The following is a 20,533-nucleotide window of genomic DNA, read 5'->3' as shown; positions in this document are numbered from 1 at the left end:
ATCGTCTCTATGTCCTAATATTCCTCCTATCTCCTTTATCATCCACTTTTCTTAAAACCCTGTGGATGAGGTCACAAGGTTAAGGAAAGGTGTTTGGAGACTTCCTAAAGGAGTTAGGGAAAGGACATTACATTGTTTAGACAATCAGATGCACTTCCATTAGTGACATAATAATAATAACTAGAACTACAAGCAGTTATGAAAGCCTTCCTGTGCAACTCCGCCCCCAGGTTTCACGGAGTCCATGGAAGTACGTCACAAAAGATGACGGGCTTGTGGTGAGATATAGATATCCTATATTTGCAGCGCCCCCTAGTGGCGTAAATTATTCAAATTTGGCGCATACCCCACAGTCACATGACAACCAAGTATCTTAGATATGGTGTTGTTACGTTTATTTTGACCGAGATATGCAACAGTTCACATTTTTGTTTACTTGTTAATAATTTGCACATATTTTGACCAAAAAAAATTCTTTACTCAACTTCAGATCAGGTCCAGCTGAAGACTACGTGCCAAGTTTCACGCTGATTGGACAAAACCCCAAGGAGTAGTTTGAAAAATTTTTACGATTTTGTGCCAAAAACACTCGAGGCGGAAATGGGCGTGGCCTAGCCCAGGTGATTCAGTGCTATTCAGGGAATCTGTGGATATGAAGTTTTTGAATGTGCGACATACGATGTGGGAGTTATGGGCCAAAACAAGGACAAAAAGTGTGACCTTGGTTATAGCAACACATGCTGGTGGAAATATGCAAGTGTTTGCATCTAAGGCACGTGGACGGGGTCTGGACACACCTTCCAAAGTGCACCGCCCTCCCTTGTACAATTTAGCCTGCAGCACCACTACCCCTCACCCGTGGTCCCCAGGCCCAGCGGGCTTGGCCCCTAATAATAGGGTTAGTAACGTCCACATTTCCTAAAATAGACTAAAAGCTCATTTCTAACACTTTCCACTGATATAATGTCAATTATCACAAGGTTTGAATGTAAATCAAAGGAAAAGAGGTTGCCAGGCTATGAGGAACTAAAGGTAAACTAAAAGAATGTCACACTGAGAATGGTTGATCACACTCACCTTCTACTCACTAATCAACATTAATACAAAATAAGTAGAATTTTATTAAATATTATCATTAATGCCAGATATAGACCTACATAACGTTGTAGACATACACGTACAACCACACAAAGCATTTCTTGGTTAATGAAATATGTTAAATAAAACATAAAGTGGATAAAAATGTATCTGATCCATTTTTCTTGAACCACAGAGTGTCTGTTTTATGTCATGGTGAGTTTCCGTGAACACTCTGATGAGCGGGTCCCTTTAAATGTTGTCGCTGCAATGAATTGTGGGTCATCATTATGTGGTTTCCTTTGGTAAAGGATGTATCAGTGTTTCCTAGGCTAAAGGAGGTTATAAAGGGGGCATTGAGGCTCCTTTCCTTAGCTCAAAGAGAATTGGAACATTCCTTATCATGGCCGTCACCTAAACACTTCCAGGGTTAAGGAAAAGTGGATAGGAAAGGAGATAGGAGATTGTGTCCATACCAGAGCCGTATAGAGAGAGAGTTGCGTCAACTCCGTTCACTCCAATGGTTTTTTTTTTTTTTTTTTTTACAGCAATGGCGTCTCATGGAGCCTCAATAGTTCCCGGAAATGATCAGTTTACTATTGTAGCCAATGGAGCTAGAGCTGATTAGACGATTTGTGATGCACTTTTAAATAGTAAGACATTACTATTATTATTAAAAGCGTATCTAAAACCATTAACGTGTGCAGGGCCGGTCCTATGAAATTCCGGGCCGGGGAGCAAAACCATTGCGTAGGGCCCCAACCCCCACCCCACAAGTATATCACGATATACAATATATATCTCAATATTTTGTGCTTGCCTTGAAATGATGCTTTGATGCATACAATTGAACCAGAATGGCAATAATCAATATATATTGATGTGGTTTCCTCTAACTATTATAGCATAACTGACCTATTAGTTTCTTTTTTCAGAGGCAAACCCTTAAAATAAGGTTAGTCAGTTAAAGCCACATGTCACAGAGACCTTTATTAACAAGTGTAGAGAACAATATCATCATTTATAAAACATTTTTTGTGCATTTGTGCACATTTTAAAAACAATTTCAGCTGACCAAAGTGCTGTACAGTTTTTTTGTATTACTACAATTAATGATCAATTATTGATTTATTATTACTGACAATTGTGAATTAATCAGATACCGTTATCAGAAGCAGTGTTATAATATAACACCACTACTAACACACACGCGCTGTAATGATGACTTTCTGAGGACTGTCCCTTTAAGGGAGCCATGGTAACGTAATCTCAGCTTTGAGTCAGACCTGCTTACTTTCTGATTCATACTGAGCGCATGGGCGGAGCTTTATGTTACTTTTCTGTTACGTCTGTAACGACATATAAACAGTGTTTGATCGTCACCTGTTTACAATAAACATGTAGTGTGACGTCATCACCTCTGGATCTCTAGTGCACACACACACACACACACACTCTGAGGCCAACCATTTCCAAATTTAACCATTAAACTTGTTTTTTTTTTTGTTTTTTACTAACTAACTCTTCATTTGATTGTCTTAATATTGTCGCTGTGGGTTAGAGTGTGTGTGTGTGTGTGTGTGAGTGTGTGTGTGTGTGTGGGGGGGGGGGGGGGGGTGTCTTCTTGTTTTTGATCTTCTGCTGCCTAAACGTTAAACCACGAACCGTAAACATTTTTAGCATGTTCTGCCTCTTTTTTGTACGTTCTACATTTTGTTTTACCTATCTCTGTTTATACAAACCCGATTTTAATATATTTACCGACATGTTGGCAAGTCAAGGTCTGAATGTCGAGCGTTGACTCAAGTCTCTCTTGCGCATGCGGCATGGGCAATACTAACTAAAGGTGGAGGGGGGGGCGTGACCACACACATTTTTTCACATTTTTGAAAATAACTCGTTATGGGGGAAAAACCGTAAGAGCAACATAAAGGGTCCTTGTACTAAGTGACAAAACAAAAAATAATAATAAACAGAATTTTATTTTTTGGGAGGATCTGGGAGGAGGCCCCCCCACAGGCCTGTGCCCGGTGCAATTGCTCCTGTTGTTACCCCCGTAGACCGGCCCTTCACCGGTACAAGATGGTGGCGCTGTTGACGTGTCCCTCTCAATTTGAGACTATTTCCCACGTTCTATTGGCCTGTGGATGTTATTCTGTTGAAAGGGGAACGTTATTTAAAGAACTTTCAACTCTTGGGCTGACAGTATTTTCAATAAAGTCAATATTTGCATCAAGAACAGAGTCGATTTTAATAGATAAGGCAGTCGTGAGGTATCTCCAATCTTCCAACCTCTATTTGAGAATCTAAAATGGAGTGACTCTAAGTGAACAGAAGAGGGCAGCATTACGCTTCTTTTAGTGTACAGCCTGCCGGAAACCATTAGAAGAAGAAGAAGACGTGTCCCTCCACAGTCGATGCGGCGTCTACGTGTATGATGTCTGTGGGTGTTTCTACCCGGAGCTGAGGTGTGACGGACCCGCTTCTCCGTGTCTCCTCTCTCAGAGCACGGGCTTCATCAGTTAATCACCCAGTGTATTAGCTAGTTAGTGTATTAGCTAGTTAGTGTATTAGCTAGTTAGTGTATTAGCTAGTTAGTGTATTAGCTAGTTAGTGTATTAGCTAGTTAGTGTATTAGCTAGCCAGTGTATTAGCTAGTTAGTGTATTAGCTAGTTAGTGTGTTAGCTAGTTAGTGTATTAGCTAGTTAGTGTATTAGCTAGTTAGTGTATTAGCTAGTTAGTGTATTAGCTAGCCAGTGTATTAGCTAGTTAGTGTATTAGCTAGTTAGTGTATTAGCTAGCCAGTGTATTAGCTAGTTAGTGTATTAGCTAGTTAGTGTATTAGCTAGTTAGTGTATTAGCTAGCCAGTGTATTAGCTAGTTAGTGTATTAGCTAGTTAGTGTATTAGCTAGTTAGTGTATTAGCTAGCCAGTGTATTAGCTAGTTAGTGTATTAGCTAGTTAGTGTATTAGCTAGTTAGTGTATTAGCTAGTTAGTGTATTAGCTAGCCAGTGTATTAGCTAGTTAGTGTATTAGCTAGTTAGTGTATTAGCTAGCCAGTGTATTAGCTAGCCAGTGTATTAGCTAGTTAGTGTATTAGCTAGTTAGTGTATTAGCTAGTTAGTGTATTAGCTAGCCAGTGTTTTAGCTAGTTAGTGTATTAGCTAGTTAGTGTATTAGCTAGTTAGTGTATTAGCTAGCCAGTGTTTTAGCTAGTTAGTGTATTAGATAGTTAGTGTATTAGCTAGTTAGTGTATTAGCTAGTTAGTGTATTAGCTAGCCAGTGTTTTAGCTAGTTAGTGTATTAGCTAGTTAGTGTATTAGCTAGTTAGTGTATTAGCTAGCCAGTGTATTAGCTAGTTAGTGTATTAGCTAGTTAGTGTATTAGCTAGTTAGTGTATTAGCTAGCCAGTGTATTAGCTAGTTAGTGTATTAGCTAGTTAGTGTATTAGCTAGTTAGTGTATTAGCTAGCCAGTGTATTAGCTAGTTAGTGTATTAGCTAGTTAGTGTATTAGCTAGTTAGTGTATTAGCTAGCCAGTGTTTTAGCTAGTTAGTGTATTAGCTAGTTAGTGTATTAGCTAGTTAGTGTATTAGCTAGTTAGTGTATTAGCTAGCCAGTGTTTTAGCTAGTTAGTGTATTAGATAGTTAGTGTATTAGCTAGTTAGTGTATTAGCTAGTTAGTGTATTAGCTAGCCAGTGTTTTAGCTAGTTAGTGTATTAGCTAGTTAGTGTATTAGCTAGTTAGTGTATTAGCTAGTTAGTGTATTAGCTAGTTAGTTGTGTACGTTGTGTGTTCAGTTAAAATGTTACAGTTCCGTTTGACTGCAGTGATGCAGACTTTAATTCGTTCTGCTGTTACTGAGCTTCACAAACTGATCAACGAACACAATGACACGATCACGGTAAATATTATTATATTATCATTATTAATCACGCTGAACAAGCTAATGATGAACTGAAATAAATGTCAAATAGTAGTATGAACATAATATATAAATAAATGGTTGAGAGAACGATTTTTATTCTGCTGTGTTTTGGTGTTTTTGTAACTTTTAGACTTTTTAAAAAAGGTTTTAAATTTTTAACATAGACACTGTGTAACTAGAGCTTTATTAACTCCAGTGTGAGCAGCGAACTAACAAACTAATTAACTATGATGAACTCGTGTACCTGCGTCTCCGCAGGAAAATATAAATATTTGATCTGTTAATCCTTCACCTTACAGGAAGTGCAGACAGAGATAATAATACATATCTAAACCTACAGGAGTTATTATTGTTATTTGTAGTGTAGGATGGTGATTATATCACACTAAGTCTTTATCAGAGAAAATTAACCCTCAGTGATTTCTATATTTAGGGTCAGACTTTTGTTTTTTATTTTTCCTTTTATTACAGATAATCCCTGTGAAACACAAACAGGTTTAGTCTAAAGTCTCTGATAAAGACCAGGAGGGTGTTTGATCAAACCCAGCTCAGGGATAAGTCCAGGTTTAACCTGAGAGTCAGGCTCCGTTAAACCAGGTTCTAACCGAAACAATGGTTGGATCAAAGGTAAAATAATCTTGGTTACCATAGTAATACAGACCGTGGGTCAAACCTGCTCCTGACCAGGTTTAATCAACAGGCTTGGTTTATTCTGCTGAGTTACTCCCATGAAACTACATCATCATTATTAAAGAAATCATTTAGTGATGCTTTAAAACACTCAACAAAAGGAAAAATGAGCACTAAAAACAACAAAGATATGCAATTGCAGCGGCTGTGCAGGATGATAAACTGAGAGCTCTGATCAGTACTTTATTACAGCACACACGTGTTTCTATTCAGGTACACCTATTTATCACACATTGGGATGAGAACACATTGTTTCACTGTTATATGTTCCTGATGATGCTGTCAGCCTCACTATAGCGTATGAATGAATTAATTAATGACTTCATCCGTCCGTGCATACGTAGACACAGGCTTCATCAGCTGACTATAGATCAGTCCATCAGATAAAAATCTATATCTTTCCTAAATGATGTCATCAGTAAATGAAAGGAATTAATAATCTTCTTTCCTAAACTCAGCTGTCATAAGTTACCGTGATGATTTAGCTCCGTAAGATGTTAGTGAGCTTCGTAGGACAGCACTCACTGATTAAATCCTGTAAGTTAGCGCGATAAGAGCTAATCAAGCTGTGTACCATACCCCCAAAGATAAATAATATTAACACAAACAGGGTTATGAAGAATGTTTGGTTAGATGAAGCTACTGAGGGATAACGGGATATAGTGATCTAGGATATACTGATATGGTGTGATAGGTTGGTTTAGTCAACTCTGTAAAACTTAATCTTGTTAAAGTAAATGTAAATTAATGTTTACATGTAATGCTAAATAACCCCCCCCCCCCTCGTGGTGCTTTCAGGTGGCGTTTACTTCTGTTATGGAGACGTTAGGAAATGAAGCTCTGGAAAAGATCCTGAAGATCCTTGAGGACACTGTTCTGCCGGAGCTGCAGACGAGCGGTGGAGTGGGTGAGTAAACAAACAGAGGAAGCTTTAGTTACTGAGTCGGAGGGGGAGAGGCTCAGTCAGGTGATGTGGTTGTCAGTAGCTCCTCCCCCTCAGCACTAGGGTTGTTATAAATGAGCTGCTAACTACAGGTGTTTCTGGGTTAAACAATCTGAACGTCTCCAGGATTTTTAATTCTATGAACTTTTGACTTCTTATGAACCTTAGCATGAATTTCTCACACTGTTTTCAACAAGTTAATAAATATCAAATCTATCAACATGAATATAAATATTATACATGTTCTTTTCATGAGAGCTTTATCTATAAAGCAAAAAAGGTCTGCGTGCGTGTGTGTGTGGAGCGAATATCTCCCGAAACGTATGAATTCGACCTAAAACTTTGTCAAGGGCTTCCAAATCCCACAAGTGTGTGCATCCCTTATTTTGGAGTAATTTGGTGTTGCAAAATGTTCATTTTAATTTTAGGACTACGGCTCCCTCTCGGTATTGAGCGCTCCCCTTCCAGTTCGGGTCACCGGGTCATGACACCCCTGTGTCGCAGTTTGTTTGGGTTTAAAAAAGGTTAATATTAAAAACATTTTTGTACTGCTAAAAGTTATTTAAGTTAATATTTCATGGTTATTTAAAATGATTCCCGTGATCCCAAACTTCCGTTAATCGCGGGTGACGGAGTTCACTTCCTCCTCCGTCTCCATCTCTGTGTGCTGCTGTGCTAACGGCCAATAGCCAATTTTATCACAAACTATCTGCTTCTTCAGACAGAGGAATGTAACTTTATTGTGAGCAGATGGTCTACGTCACGGCTCCACGATTGTTATCATTTGTTCTGCACAAGGGTGAGTGTCTTTTTATATTATTCTGTGTGCTAGCAGCTATAATCTAAACACAAACACGGCTAATGCTAATGGCAACCGGGAGCGAGTTACACATACACACAGTATTTATAATAAAAAATATACTAAATGAGTAAAATAAAACAAAATCAATATTTATACAAAAAGTACACAAAACAACAGAAATGCACAAAAATATACCAAAACGCTCCAAAGACTCACAAATCACCCAAAAAAACATACAATACAGAAATGAACAAAACTACACTAAAAAAGATACAAAAATTCAATTCAACTTTATTTGTATAGCGCAATTTACAACAAAGTCAACTCAATTCAAAGTATGAAATTCATAAAAAGAAAGAAAAAACCCAACAAGATCCACATGAACAAGCATTTAGTGACAGTGGGAGGAAACAACTCCCTTTAACAGGAATAAATCTTTGTGGTGTTTCACGTACCGTTGAAACATGGCAGAGACCAGGGCTGAGGTGAGACCAACCCACCCTGAAGAAGAGCAGCCATGGCGTCACTCTGCTGCACCGTGTGGGATTGAAAAGTCAAACTCAATTATGTTACACTTTTTGTGGGGGGCGGGGCATGAAAACAAAAATGCAATGACCTCTTTACTTTCTTTAGTTGTGTCACAAAATAAGCAGTGTTGAAAAGGAAATTTATTATTTATTACCAATTTGATTTATGAGTCAAATAATGCAGCTACAACCTTTAATGCATTGGCATTTCTGCTAATGCTTTTTCATTTTACAATTTTCCATTTCAAATTGGATTTTATTACCCATTTGTTGGGCTATCTTTTAAAAATTAAAACTTAAATGTAATTTCCTTTATCATTTTAATGAAGTTACAAAATGAGTAGTGTTGAAGAAGAAAATTAAAATGCATTTTGGATTATTTATTATTCACTTTAATTATGAGTTAAAAATGCAACTATATTCTGAAAAATAAAAAGTATTTCTGTCAATACAATTTAAATTGAATTCTGATGCAGATATGCTTCCATACTGTTTACATTGTGCATTATTCTTTCACTCCACACTTAGTGGTGGTAAGCTACTATTGTAGCCACAGCTGCCCTGTGGCAGACTGACGGAAGCGAAGCCGCCATAGTGCACCATTAGCTCCTCCCACCAACACTCACTCACACATTACATTCATACTAGGCAATGTGGGTGAAGTGCCTTGCCCAAGGACGCAATGACTTGGCTCGAGCAGGATTAAAACCCTCAACCCTTTGGTTGTTGGACGATCCACTGAGCCATGGTCTCATAAATGCTATAAAAAGGAGTGTTGAAGGAGCAGCGGCTCTACTCTGAGCTCCTCTCTCTCTCTCTTTCTGTAGACTTTGAAGAAGTGTATGAAGTGGAAGTCACCACATCACCTGCTGAGACCCCGCCTCAGGTAAGAGCCACGCCCCCCCGAGTGGCCAAGAGGCCTTCACTGACCTGTTTGTGTTTCTACAGAAAACCGAGGATGAGAAACTATTCGCCAAGGATTCCTCCTCCCCCTGCCATTCCCTGAACGCATCATACAGTGAGACATACACACACACACACACACAATTCAATTCAACTTCATTTATATAGCACAAAATACAACAGTCATCTAAAAAAATATAAAATCCATAATAAGAAAGAAAGAACTCAACAAGATCCACATGAACAATCATGTAGTGACCGTGGGAATAAAAACCTCCCTCTTTTTACAGGAATAAATAATAATAATAATAATGCATCAGTTTTATATAGTGCTTTATCATAGACACTCAAAGTCGCTTTACAGAATTAAGGCATTATTCTTTCACTCCACACTTAGTGGTGGTAAACTACTATTGTAGCCACAGCTGCCCTGGGGCAGACTGACGGAAGCAAGGCTGCCATAGTGAACCATCGGCCCCTCCGACCACCACCAACACTCACTCACACACTACATTCATACTAGGCAATGTAGGTGAAGTGCCTTGCCCAAGGGCACAATGACAGATCCCACTGGGTGACTGCCACCCCACTGTGGCACCTGGAATTCTCAGTGGTCTCCCATCCAACTACTAACCAAGCCCAGACGTGCTTAGCTTCAGAGATCTAACGGGATCGGCCAATGACAGGCTGGTATGGCCACATCTCTAAATCTCCAGTAGAACCAGGTCCAGATGTGGAGAACATCTGGTTCCACTGGTTGTTGTTAGTGAACAGAAGGACAAACAGAATAGAATAGAAGGATAGACCATCAGACTAGTTGAGCTGTGAACCATTGATCAGGAACCACCAGCTCCAGCATCAAAACACCTGAAACAGAAAAGAGAACCGTCAGAGGGAGAGGAGAAGACACAGACTGCAGAACAACTATATATATATATATATATATATATATATATGTGTATATATGTATGTTGTGAAGCAGTGAGAGCAGTATGATGGTTATACAACCAGGGACAGAAGTGGGGGGTTGTCTACAACCTGGTACCACTGTGTCTGACTGGACATCATCCCATTACAGCCCATTAGAGCTATGTGTGTAGATGGTGGATCATGTTTGAATATAATGTTGGTGTTCTACTATATAATCTTAGTTCCTATTTTTTGGTTTAGAGCTTTGTTCCTCGTGGTTAGGTTAACGCAATTATACATGATACGCTTTAGTAAATAAGTAGGTTTTGAGTTTACTTTTTTTTTTTTTTGTAACTTATTTTTGTTTATTTTAGTTTATTTTTGTTTATGTGAGCAGTTAAAGTTCTGCTCAAAAGGAGTGGGCCGAAGCAAGAGCTTGTAAGCGCCCACCCTCGAAATCATTACAATGAAAATAACATATCACACAGTACAAGGGAACAAATTACAAGGAATAAAGTACCAGAGCAAAGGAACACAGCATGCACACAACACACAACATATCCGTTTGTGATTTAACCTTAGACATTATCAATGATACATTTAGCACATCATATTTTGATTGTGATTTTACCTCTTTAGCAAAAGAGAACCTGTTACACATCAAAGTGGCTGTTTTACCACTGACTACACTTACAGAGCACTGTTTGAAATGTTCATATAATTAACAGAAGCGAACAGATGTAGGATGTCTGTTACAAAGCAAGTGACAAAAGGTGATAATTTCTTACTTACAGATGTTATCAATCAATGCCAAACATAATGAACAGTCCTTAAAGTCACTAGTTATGTGTTAAAAGAACATTAATATACATATTATCTGTGATCTTGCTACTTCCCAATTGTCATTTCCATCCTTGATATGGTATTGATTTGTGTACAATTTAGCTTTCTTTTTTTTTTTTTAAATGTACGATGAGTTATGTAATATGTAATCCCTGCATAGTGTAGTGCGTTAAAAAGCCAGGGTGTAGAGCGGGTCCATTGAAGAGGGCAGTAGCTCCTTATCAACAAACAAAGCCTAACTAGCTGATTGGTAGATGATATTAATATACTGTGGTGCATTTAAAGACAAGGTATACGAGTCCACTGGGAGGATCCATCTCTACAGATTTGTAGCTCACCTACTGTAAATCTCTATTTGCTATTTTAAGCAATAGAATGACAACCGTTAAGAGCAACAACGCTCTTCCTTAATTAATAGAATACACATTGATCTTACTGCTCCCTTAGTGACAACGCGTTTCTTCTTCTCTGTACTTTTCAAAAGCCTTTTGTTTGTATTTATATTTGAACAGGTTGATGTTTGGACATTGTTTCATCTCCATCTCCAAATTATTACACAATTGTACCCCGTTAACTGTCGGGCTAAAACTTTTCAAAGTTGAGCTATGTTTCTGAATCCTAAAGTTCAGTTCATCACGTAATTCATAACGACCAGTACGTTCTTGGAACCTTCTTTGTTTTTGGCCTGGTAACAATTTGTATCTTGCTTTGTATAACATCTGTACAGTCTGGAACTCAACAACTTCATGATCTTTGATCTTAAAATAATGAGTTTGTGTCGTCCAAAAACCCAACTTTATGAATTACTCAAACAGCTCTTTTTTGCAGCATTACTATTGGTTTTAATGTGGTTTTATAAGTTCTACCCCAAACCACAGTACAATAATTCAAATACGCCAAAATCAGAGAACAGTATAAGGTATGTAGAGCTTTGATATTTAAAATGTGCTTTGCTCTTGCTATTACTGCAATGCTTCTTGAAATTTTAGTAGTTATATATTTAATGTGAGATTTCCATGTAATTCTATCATCTATAATAACTCCAAGGAATTTAATTTCATGCACTCGCTCTATAACAACACCCTCTATATGAATTACTGCCTGAGCTTTGGAATTACAGCTGCTGAATATCATCATTTTGCTTTTACTCAGATTTAAAAATAGTTTGTTTTGTTTGAACCACTTATTGACACTTTTGAGTTCCAAGTTAACAATCTGACAGTTGTTGTAAATCATCTCCTGCTGCAAAAGTATTTGTATCATCTGCAAACAAAATGAATCTAAGAATTTTTGATGTTTTACAAATGTCGTTTATATACATATTAAACAATTTTGGACCCAAAATGGAACCTTGAGGTAAACCACACACAATTTCTTGACAACTCGACTGATAATCACCTATTTTCACACATTGTTTTCTATTTTTTAAATAACTGGTGACCCACTGTAGCGCTATTCCCCTAATCCAGGGGTCTGCAACCTTTACTCTCAATGGAGCCGTTTTGCCTCATCTCACCTGGACTAAAGCCCTTCCGGAGCCAAAAAAAAAAAAAAACCTTCTCAATGAAGATAATACAGTGTATAAAATTCTACACAGTTAAAATAATATCGAAAAATGTTATGAGTTAATGGATTTGAAGGGCTACAAAAAATAACTTGAATTTGATAACACATGATCATGTTGGTCAACACATGTTAATTGCTAATTTCTTGCAACATATCAAGCATGCATATTAAGGCGGCATGTTGGCAATTAAATACATCTTTCCCCACAAAAATACAATCTTTGTATTTTTCCAAAGTAGTATTTTTGTTAGTTTAGTTATCTTATAAGGGATTTAAAACTTAAGGTTAGCCGCAGGTGCAGGGAAAGTTGATGGTCAGTAGAGGCTGTAGGAGTGTAAGTAGGTTAATAATAAGTAGTTATTGCAGTGTGATTTATTTTTAGGTTAACCAATTGTTTTATCATACTTTTATTTGACATTAATGTCATTAATCATCAACGCCTTCTGTAAGAGATAACAAGTTTTCTCTGTTTTAAACCTTCTAAACAATACATGTTTTCTTATATCTTTCTTTGATGATTATTTTTATATAATACAAAAACTGGAAGGTGATCACTGATATCATTTATCATTAGTCCACTGACTGTATTACTTTCTATTTCATTAGACAAAATATTACTGTGGGTTGTAATTCTACTCGGTTTAGTTATTAGAGGAAACAAGCCTATACTAAATAAAGTATTTATAAATCCGTCCGTCTTTTTATGTTTATTTGGATTTAACAGATCGATATTAAGATCTCCTCCTACAAACATGACTTTATGATTTGAGCTTGGAAAGTGTTCCTCCAACCAATTAGAAAAAACCTCTATATCAGAGCCAGGAGCGCAATTAATACAACTTACAATAATATTTTTCTTTTTCTCTCTTGTAAGTTCAACAGTAAGACATTCAAGAATATCATCCACTACCATAGTCTTATTTTCTATCACTTTATAACTATAATTTATAGTCTACGAACATGGCTACCCCCCCCCCCCCCACCACCACCATGCTTATTTCTTCTGTTCATGCTTAGAAACTCATAACCTTCAATAGAAAACTCACTTTCTCTGTCACTATTAATCCATGTTTCTGTTACTAAAATTACATTGAATGGTTTTGAAAATTGTTTTAAGTAGGTCTTAATATGATCAAAATTTGCAAAAAGGCTTCGACTGTTGAAGTGGATAATAGAGAATGCGTTAACGTTTTTGAATTTGCAGTTGTGGAAATCCTCAGTGTAAGACTGACAGTCATTCACAGTTCTAGTAAAAAGTTGTTTTCGGGGTTGATGTCGTTCTCAGTGTTCTGTATTTCATATTGTGGGTATTTAAAGTCCAGTTCTAATGCTTCTGTATTTCTCCTTATTGAGTGTTCTAAATCAGAACTTCCTATGCTAGATGTGTTAGTGGCCATTTGAAATGAAGTACTTCAACATACCAGAATTGTGCAACTGTCTTAATGGTGAATCGGTGAACTGCTCCGAGGGCGAATGACAAGTTTGTTGTAGCGCAGAAAGGCAATGTCCCCTCTCAAGCGCGCCACGTTCATATCTGGTAGCAGATCCTTCCTTTTCCTACGGACAGCCTCTGTGAAGTCTTCGTTGATGTAGACATTAGTTCCTTTTAGTGCTTTTGCGCGTTGGAGAATGGCGCAGCAGCTTAACCATTATTGGCCTCGGTCTTTCACCCACTCCGGCTTTGCCGGAGCGGTGCGCCCTCTCCACCTCCACAGGCCGCTCCAGACGTAGCTTCTCCGTGAGAACTTTTTTGATTTTTTCTTCCGTGGCGGTCCACGTTTCACTGGGTGACTCCACAATTCCGTCAAACACGAGATGGTTTCGTCTGGACTGTCCTTCAAGGTACTCCATTTTATGTGTCATTGTCAGTAAACTGTCACAGACTTTGTAAATGTCCGATTGCATTGAGTCGCTGCGCTCAGTTTGTTTAACAGCGTTTTCTTTCAGGTCATCTACGTCTTTGTGTGTACTGCAGGCTCACTTTCACTTCTTATAATTCCTTTGTCAATGAGTCCGATCTGGTATTTATATTTTCCACGAAAACTTTGACACAGCTTTGTAAATTGTCTCTTTGTTGCTGCAATAGCGCCGTGAACGCGTCTTTCTGCTGATGCAACAGCTCATTCATTTGGACACGCACTCTTCCTCCAACTTTTCAGCTTTTGCCGTCTTGGGAGGCATATTGGCGTCCTATAAAAGTCAGCTAACTGCTAACAGTTGACTTGTTACTGGAGACTTACTGGGCGTCTCCTTGTCTTCCTGCTCGTTCTCGATCCCTCACATGCAGGAGCTCACACTTTAAGGTTTTTTGAAAATTTACAGTGGAAAGGTGTAACATATATACTGTATGCATTATCATATAATCGACATGTCCTTATTGTCTGGTAGTAGGAGTGCTAGTGTCTGCGTCCTCTTCCTGTCTTCTGTAATTTGTCCATTCTTCCCATTTGTTATTAAATTGTGTAAACAGTGCCCGCCCACAGCTCCACAGTCGGGGGCGTCGGTTTATACCACCGTCTTGTGATTGACTTTTTACTTGCTGATATTAATATTTTAATTAGATACTGATCCTCTTTTTGTTTTATAACACCTGTTAGTTTTTCAGCATCACTCTGGGCCAAGATATTCCTGATTTTAGAGATATTACGGAGGCTCTCACAAACGCACACACGCATGCGTGCACACAAGTGTTTATGGTGTGTTAATGTGTGTGTTTGTGTTCAGGTGTTGGAGACGTTTCACTGCGTAACGAGTCATTCACGTCTCAGAGGACCCTGACGTCTCAGGCTCTGACCCACTCTGAGAAGCGGTTCTCATGCAGCGTGTGTGGGCGGAGCTTCCGTCAGCAGCAGACCGTCAACAGTCACATGCGCACACACACAGACACACACAGGTGTGAGAAAGCTTTCCCATGTCTTCATTGTTCTAAATGCTTTGCTAAACCTTCACAGCTGAAGACGCACCTGTTGGTTCACAGCGGAGAGAAACCGTTCAGCTGTGACCAATGTGGGCGGAGCTTCAGCCTGCAGCAGAACCTGCTGCGACACAAACACGTGCACAGTGGACAGAAACTGTTCGTGTGCAGCGTGTGTGGGAAAGGATTCACACGAGCAGTGACACTGAGAACTCACCAGCTGATCCATTCCAACCAGAAACCATTCAGCTGTGACCAGTGTCCCAAAGCGTTCCGCTACCACTGCAACCTGACCAACCACCAGCGCATCCACAGCGGAGAGAAACCCTTCAGCTGTGAGCTCTGTGGGAAGGACTTCAGACAGGCTGTCAACCTGAAGATCCACCGAAGGATCCACAGTGGAGAGAAACCGTTTAGCTGTGATCAGTGCGGGAAGGCGTTCAGTCAGCAGAGCAGCCTGGTGGTTCACAGGCGAACTCACTCTCAGGAGAAACCGTACGAGTGCACAATGTGTGAGAAAAGGTTCAACAATGCCAACAGCCTGAGGGTGCACGTACGCGTGCACACAGGAGAGAAACCGTACAACTGTGAAGTGTGTGGACGAGCCTTCAGCCAAGGGAGCCACCTGCGCACACATCGCAGGCATGTGCACGGTGGGAAACGCTTCATCTGTGACAAGTGTGGGAAAACCTACTCAGACCAACGAAACCTCCGGCTGCACAAGTGCAGATACACGTGACCAATCAGATCGCTTCATTAGCCCGCCTCACTGTGATTTGTCTAAATAATAAATCTGACATTATGTTTGTAAACAGTCTTCAATCGTCTGACGGCAGTACTGTCACTTGGCTGTGGGGGCGCCGTACCGCACAACATATACACAATAACTACAGAGATGCACAACTACATATACACAATAACAGTGACGTACAGTCAGGGTAGGCAAGGTAGGCAGTGCCTACCCAAGGGTGAATTGATATTTTGATTATTTGTTTTAATAATAATATAATTATAAATTATTTGTTTTTCCATTTTCAATAGTCTACAGCAGTGATTCTCAACTGGTGGGTCGGAACCCAAAAATGGGTCTCATGTTGAATTTGTCTTTTATTTTGAAAGAAACTTTCCTTTTGACAGACATGCTGTGAAATGCATATTGCACAGGAAAATATATAGATTTATATTAAGAAAAAAAGAGATTGTATATGTGTGTTTTCAATAGCTATTCTTGAAAAACTAAATTTGGTTGGTTGAATTAAAAAAAAAAAAAACAGTGGGTCTCGATTTATTGGCCGTGGCATATGTGGGTCCCAGAGTGATACTAGTTGAGAACCCCTGGTCTACAGTACCATAAGTTTGAAAGTGTCAGCATTTTGTGTTTCATAGCCCAAATTACTAAACATCACTATTTCCTGGTACAGCATTGCCAAATCTCACTCTGCTGTAAGGCAGGAGGAGGCCACGCCCCCTCCCAAAAGCACATTGCTGCTCTGCCTCTGTTCCCATAGTGTGTTTTTATTTTTTTGCACATGCTCAGTCAGTTCCCCAAGATGACAACCATTTGCGTCCAAAGGCAGCTCTCTACGTTGCCTTTGGACGTAACCGTGCTATGCTAAATGCTATACGTACGTTCACAGTGCATTAGTGAATTGATCCAGCATGGCTGCTGCTACGTTCTCTAGCTAGTGGGTGGGATACCACTACAGTCATGATGACAGCGCTAGAGACGATAGAGAAACTTTGTTTTGAGGAAAACAACATCTTTTAAAAGATGGAGACCAACACCTGAGCTACCAGACCTTCAGCAAAGCTAAGGTCAGAACATTGTTGGTACTTTCTACAGTGAATGGAACAAAAGGAAGGATTGACTTTGTGGATGCTCCTCACTGAGGATGTTCAGAATCAGAATCATCTTTATTCGCCAAGTGTATGTTGTACACACGAGGAATTTGACTCGGTCAACTGTGTTCTCTCCAATAGTGAAAACATTCAACAATAAACAATCAACTAGAAAAGTTCTGAGTTGTTGTTGTTGTCATTTTCTCCATGTTTCTGTGTTTCCAACACAAACAACAGATGTGTTGCCGTGTCATGAGATATATGTTGTTGGAGAGTATGGAGGATATATTAAATAATGTTTATGTTTCTTTAATGGTGTTTATGATGTTGATTTTGTTAGATGATAAATACTTGTTCTTATTATGAATTTTATATTTTCATAAGCGCATTGAGATGACTTTGTTGTAAATTGCTTTATACCAATAAAGTTGAATTGAATTGATTTAACCCTTGCCAGCAGAAACATATGAAATTGTCATTGATGGTCTACATTTGTAACTCCCTGCCTACCCTATCCTAGTGGTCACAGTGCGTCACTGCACAATAACTACAGATACTCAACAACATAGACAACTATAGAGAAATACACAACAAATACAGAGAGACGCAGCTACATATTCACAACAGCGATCGACGCACAAACTCAGAAACAGGTCAACTACTAGTAAACAATGATCAACAATCACGATATTCAGATCAATACGAAGTGTATGAATTAAACAATGACCAGATTCTTAAACACTGTACAGTTTAATGTGTAATCTAACATCGATAAATCAATCAGTAAGTCAGCATATTTCATCAATGATTTTTAAACGTGTTTAATTACAGTATATTAAATGTTTTCTCAATTGCACTAATTATGTTTGAGATTTTAATTGCTTTCAATACTACAGTAAGTTTTGACTGAAATACTTTAGTACTTTCACTGAAGTATAGTTTTGACTGAAATACTTTTACTTATATTAGAGTAGTTTTGGACAGTAGGAGTATCTGTAATGAAGGGAATACTTAGTCCTCTGATGATGATGATCAACAATTCAAACACGTTCTCTTGTGACATTAGTCTTTCTCACACACACACAAACCAATCCAATGGAGATTACAAGAGCATTAAAAAAAAAAAACCTAAGCCTTTTCACACACGTTCAGTTTGTGTGCATGAGGTCAAAGGTCAAGAGGTATAAACTCGCCATAGCTGACTATGTAAACAGCGAGTCTGACAAAGATTTACATCACGTTAGTTCCACGTTGTAACTTATTTTTACAGTCTATAGTTGGACTACTGATTCTTTGAAAAACGTGCAGAAACATGGTATCGGTCTCCAAGGCAGAAATGCCGAGTTAGCTGCTACAGCTAATGCTGCACATGAGCTAAAAATTCCAGTTTTTCCTGCTTTTCAACAGAGAAACTTGGACTCAAGTCCCAATTTTTTTGACTTTGTGACTCGACTTGATGGAATCAAAAAAAGACTTGGACTCTAGACTCAGTGACTCTAGACTTGGACTTGACTCGACGAGTCATATCAAGTCATGCCATAATGACAAGTGTGATATATGAATCATATTCATTTTTATCGCTTCATTTCATCGTATCACAATGACACCCGCTGTGAGTCACAACAAGGTCAATCACTGCGCACACAACCCTAATCCTAACCCAAGCAGACACGGACTGCAAACACACGAGTGAGCGAGAGGAAGATAGTTTAGAGGGGGAGGGGCGTCTGAGCAGCCACGCTCACACTGATAAACTAGCAAAGCTCTCAAGTCTCACTGATTGGGCCTGATGTGAGTCAATGATGTGCGTGGCTAAATTGTGTGTGTGACACACCAAACGACAACAAAAATATGAAAATGACTCAAAATACACAAAACTAAATATTTATACAAAAAATACACAAAATGACTCCAGAATCACATTACAAAGGTAACGAAAACAATAATTATACAAAGAAATTCACAAAATGACAACAGAAAGGCTGGCGCCCTGTCCAGGGTGTACCCCCGCCCAGCGCCCAATGAGAGCTGGAGATTGGCACCGGCAGACCCCTGCAACCCTAAAAAACCAGGAGCAAGTGGGCCTGAAAATGGATGGATGGATGAACAACAGAAAGATACAAAAATACAAATAATGACGTATAACAAAAAACAAAATTATATTTATACAAAAAGTACACAAAACGACAACAGAAATGCACAAAAAGGCTCCAAAAACCCACAAAATGACTCCAAAAAACATACAACTCTGTTTCATTTATCGACCTGTTTACTGTCCATCTTGTGCACTTCCTTCAGATTTGTAACTTGAATTAAAATAATAGTTTAATAAAAAATAATCATGGACCTGGTTAGTGAATGATGTATCTCGTAAAATTACCTTTTCAAAGTCAGAAATCCTACTGTACTTTTCACACTCTTCACATCTTACTTTGCCATGATGACAATACACAATAACACTTAATAAATAACTACACAAGTCAGAAAAAACTACCAACAATAAAGGTAAATAGGGAAAATACAGGAGTAGAATCAGAGGAGGTGTGTCACTGATACTGTTTCTAACATCAGTTTTACTAAAGTGCTCAGACATGAGCATCATTCCTGGGTAAAGTCTGAATTCCTGTCCCTGGAGACCCAGGTTGTCAAAGGGGACACCTGTGTGGAAACAAGAGGACTGCCTTGCTTCCATACGGCTGCTGAGCTGCTTCATTGGTTTTTAAAAGTGCTCAAAAAGTGACATCAGCGGAAAACCCTGGTCACCTCCTCCAGTGTGAATATGTGTAATATTAATAATATAAACACTATTGATCTCTAGAATAACATTACAAACACTGTTAGGTTTGAAATATCAACAGAGTGAACAAGCGTGTTTGTTTATATCCCTATGACCCCGCCCCCACACACACACACACACGCACACGCACACAGGTCGCGCATGCGCAGTTCCAGAGTATGAAAAGGCTTTTGTGCGGTACAATGCTGCCACCTGTTGGACCCGCTGTATATTTCAACACTGATACTTTGTGTTGGAACATTCATCAGGATTTATTAACATTGTAAATCATTAAGAATTTAACTACATTGCTTTTGATTAAAATGTCAACATTCTGAGATGTTGAAATTCACTGTGGTCTCATCAGGCTCTGTTTGTTTCTTACAGACTTTAACTAAACTCACATTAACTATTTAATAAGCATTTATCATAATAAAATAGCTTTGAGAACAAACACTGGCACAAACAGGACCTTTACATCTCACAATCTCTAAACATACCCTGTATATAAACACACTTTATCTATAGAGCACGTGCCAAACAAAAGTACAGTGTATTAAAAAAAATTAACAATCAATAAAATCAGTGTGAAATTAGACAATAAAAGAAACAATTGGAACAAAAGAAAACAATATAAAACACCAGTGAAATGAACACACAATAACATTAGGATATGGTTTATGATAGGAGTGCATTCAAAGAAGGGATTTAAAGCAGATCAGAAAGTTATTATTTATGTCATTAGAATAATCCCAGTGGTCCTTTTTTGTGTAAAGTTTGTTTGCATTTTTGTTTGAAATATGTTTAAATTAA

General features: G+C 38.6%; 1 protein-coding gene and 1 pseudogene across 1 annotated transcript; one reads left to right on the top strand and one right to left on the bottom strand.

Annotated features, from left to right (window-relative positions):
• The first annotated feature begins 4,763 nt into the window (after positions 1 to 4,763).
• Positions 4,764 to 16,552, top strand: LOC114465752 (zinc finger protein 501). Its single transcript, XM_028450967.1, has 5 exons — positions 4,764 to 4,984; positions 6,497 to 6,605; positions 8,798 to 8,856; positions 8,919 to 8,988; positions 14,916 to 16,552. The coding sequence occupies exons 1-5, from the start codon at positions 4,886 to 4,888 to the stop codon at positions 15,842 to 15,844; spliced, it is 1,266 nt and encodes a 421-aa protein (XP_028306768.1). The 5' UTR covers positions 4,764 to 4,885; the 3' UTR covers positions 15,845 to 16,552.
• Positions 9,460 to 9,577, bottom strand: LOC114466300 (uncharacterized; annotated as a pseudogene).
• Positions 16,553 to 20,533: the final 3,981 nt, after the last annotated feature.

This window comes from Gouania willdenowi, chromosome 6 (assembly GCF_900634775.1).
Source record: "Gouania willdenowi chromosome 6, fGouWil2.1, whole genome shotgun sequence".
NCBI classification, from domain to species: Eukaryota; Metazoa; Chordata; class Actinopteri; order Blenniiformes; family Gobiesocidae; genus Gouania; species Gouania willdenowi.
This window is presented reverse-complemented; position numbering and strand designations above follow the sequence as displayed.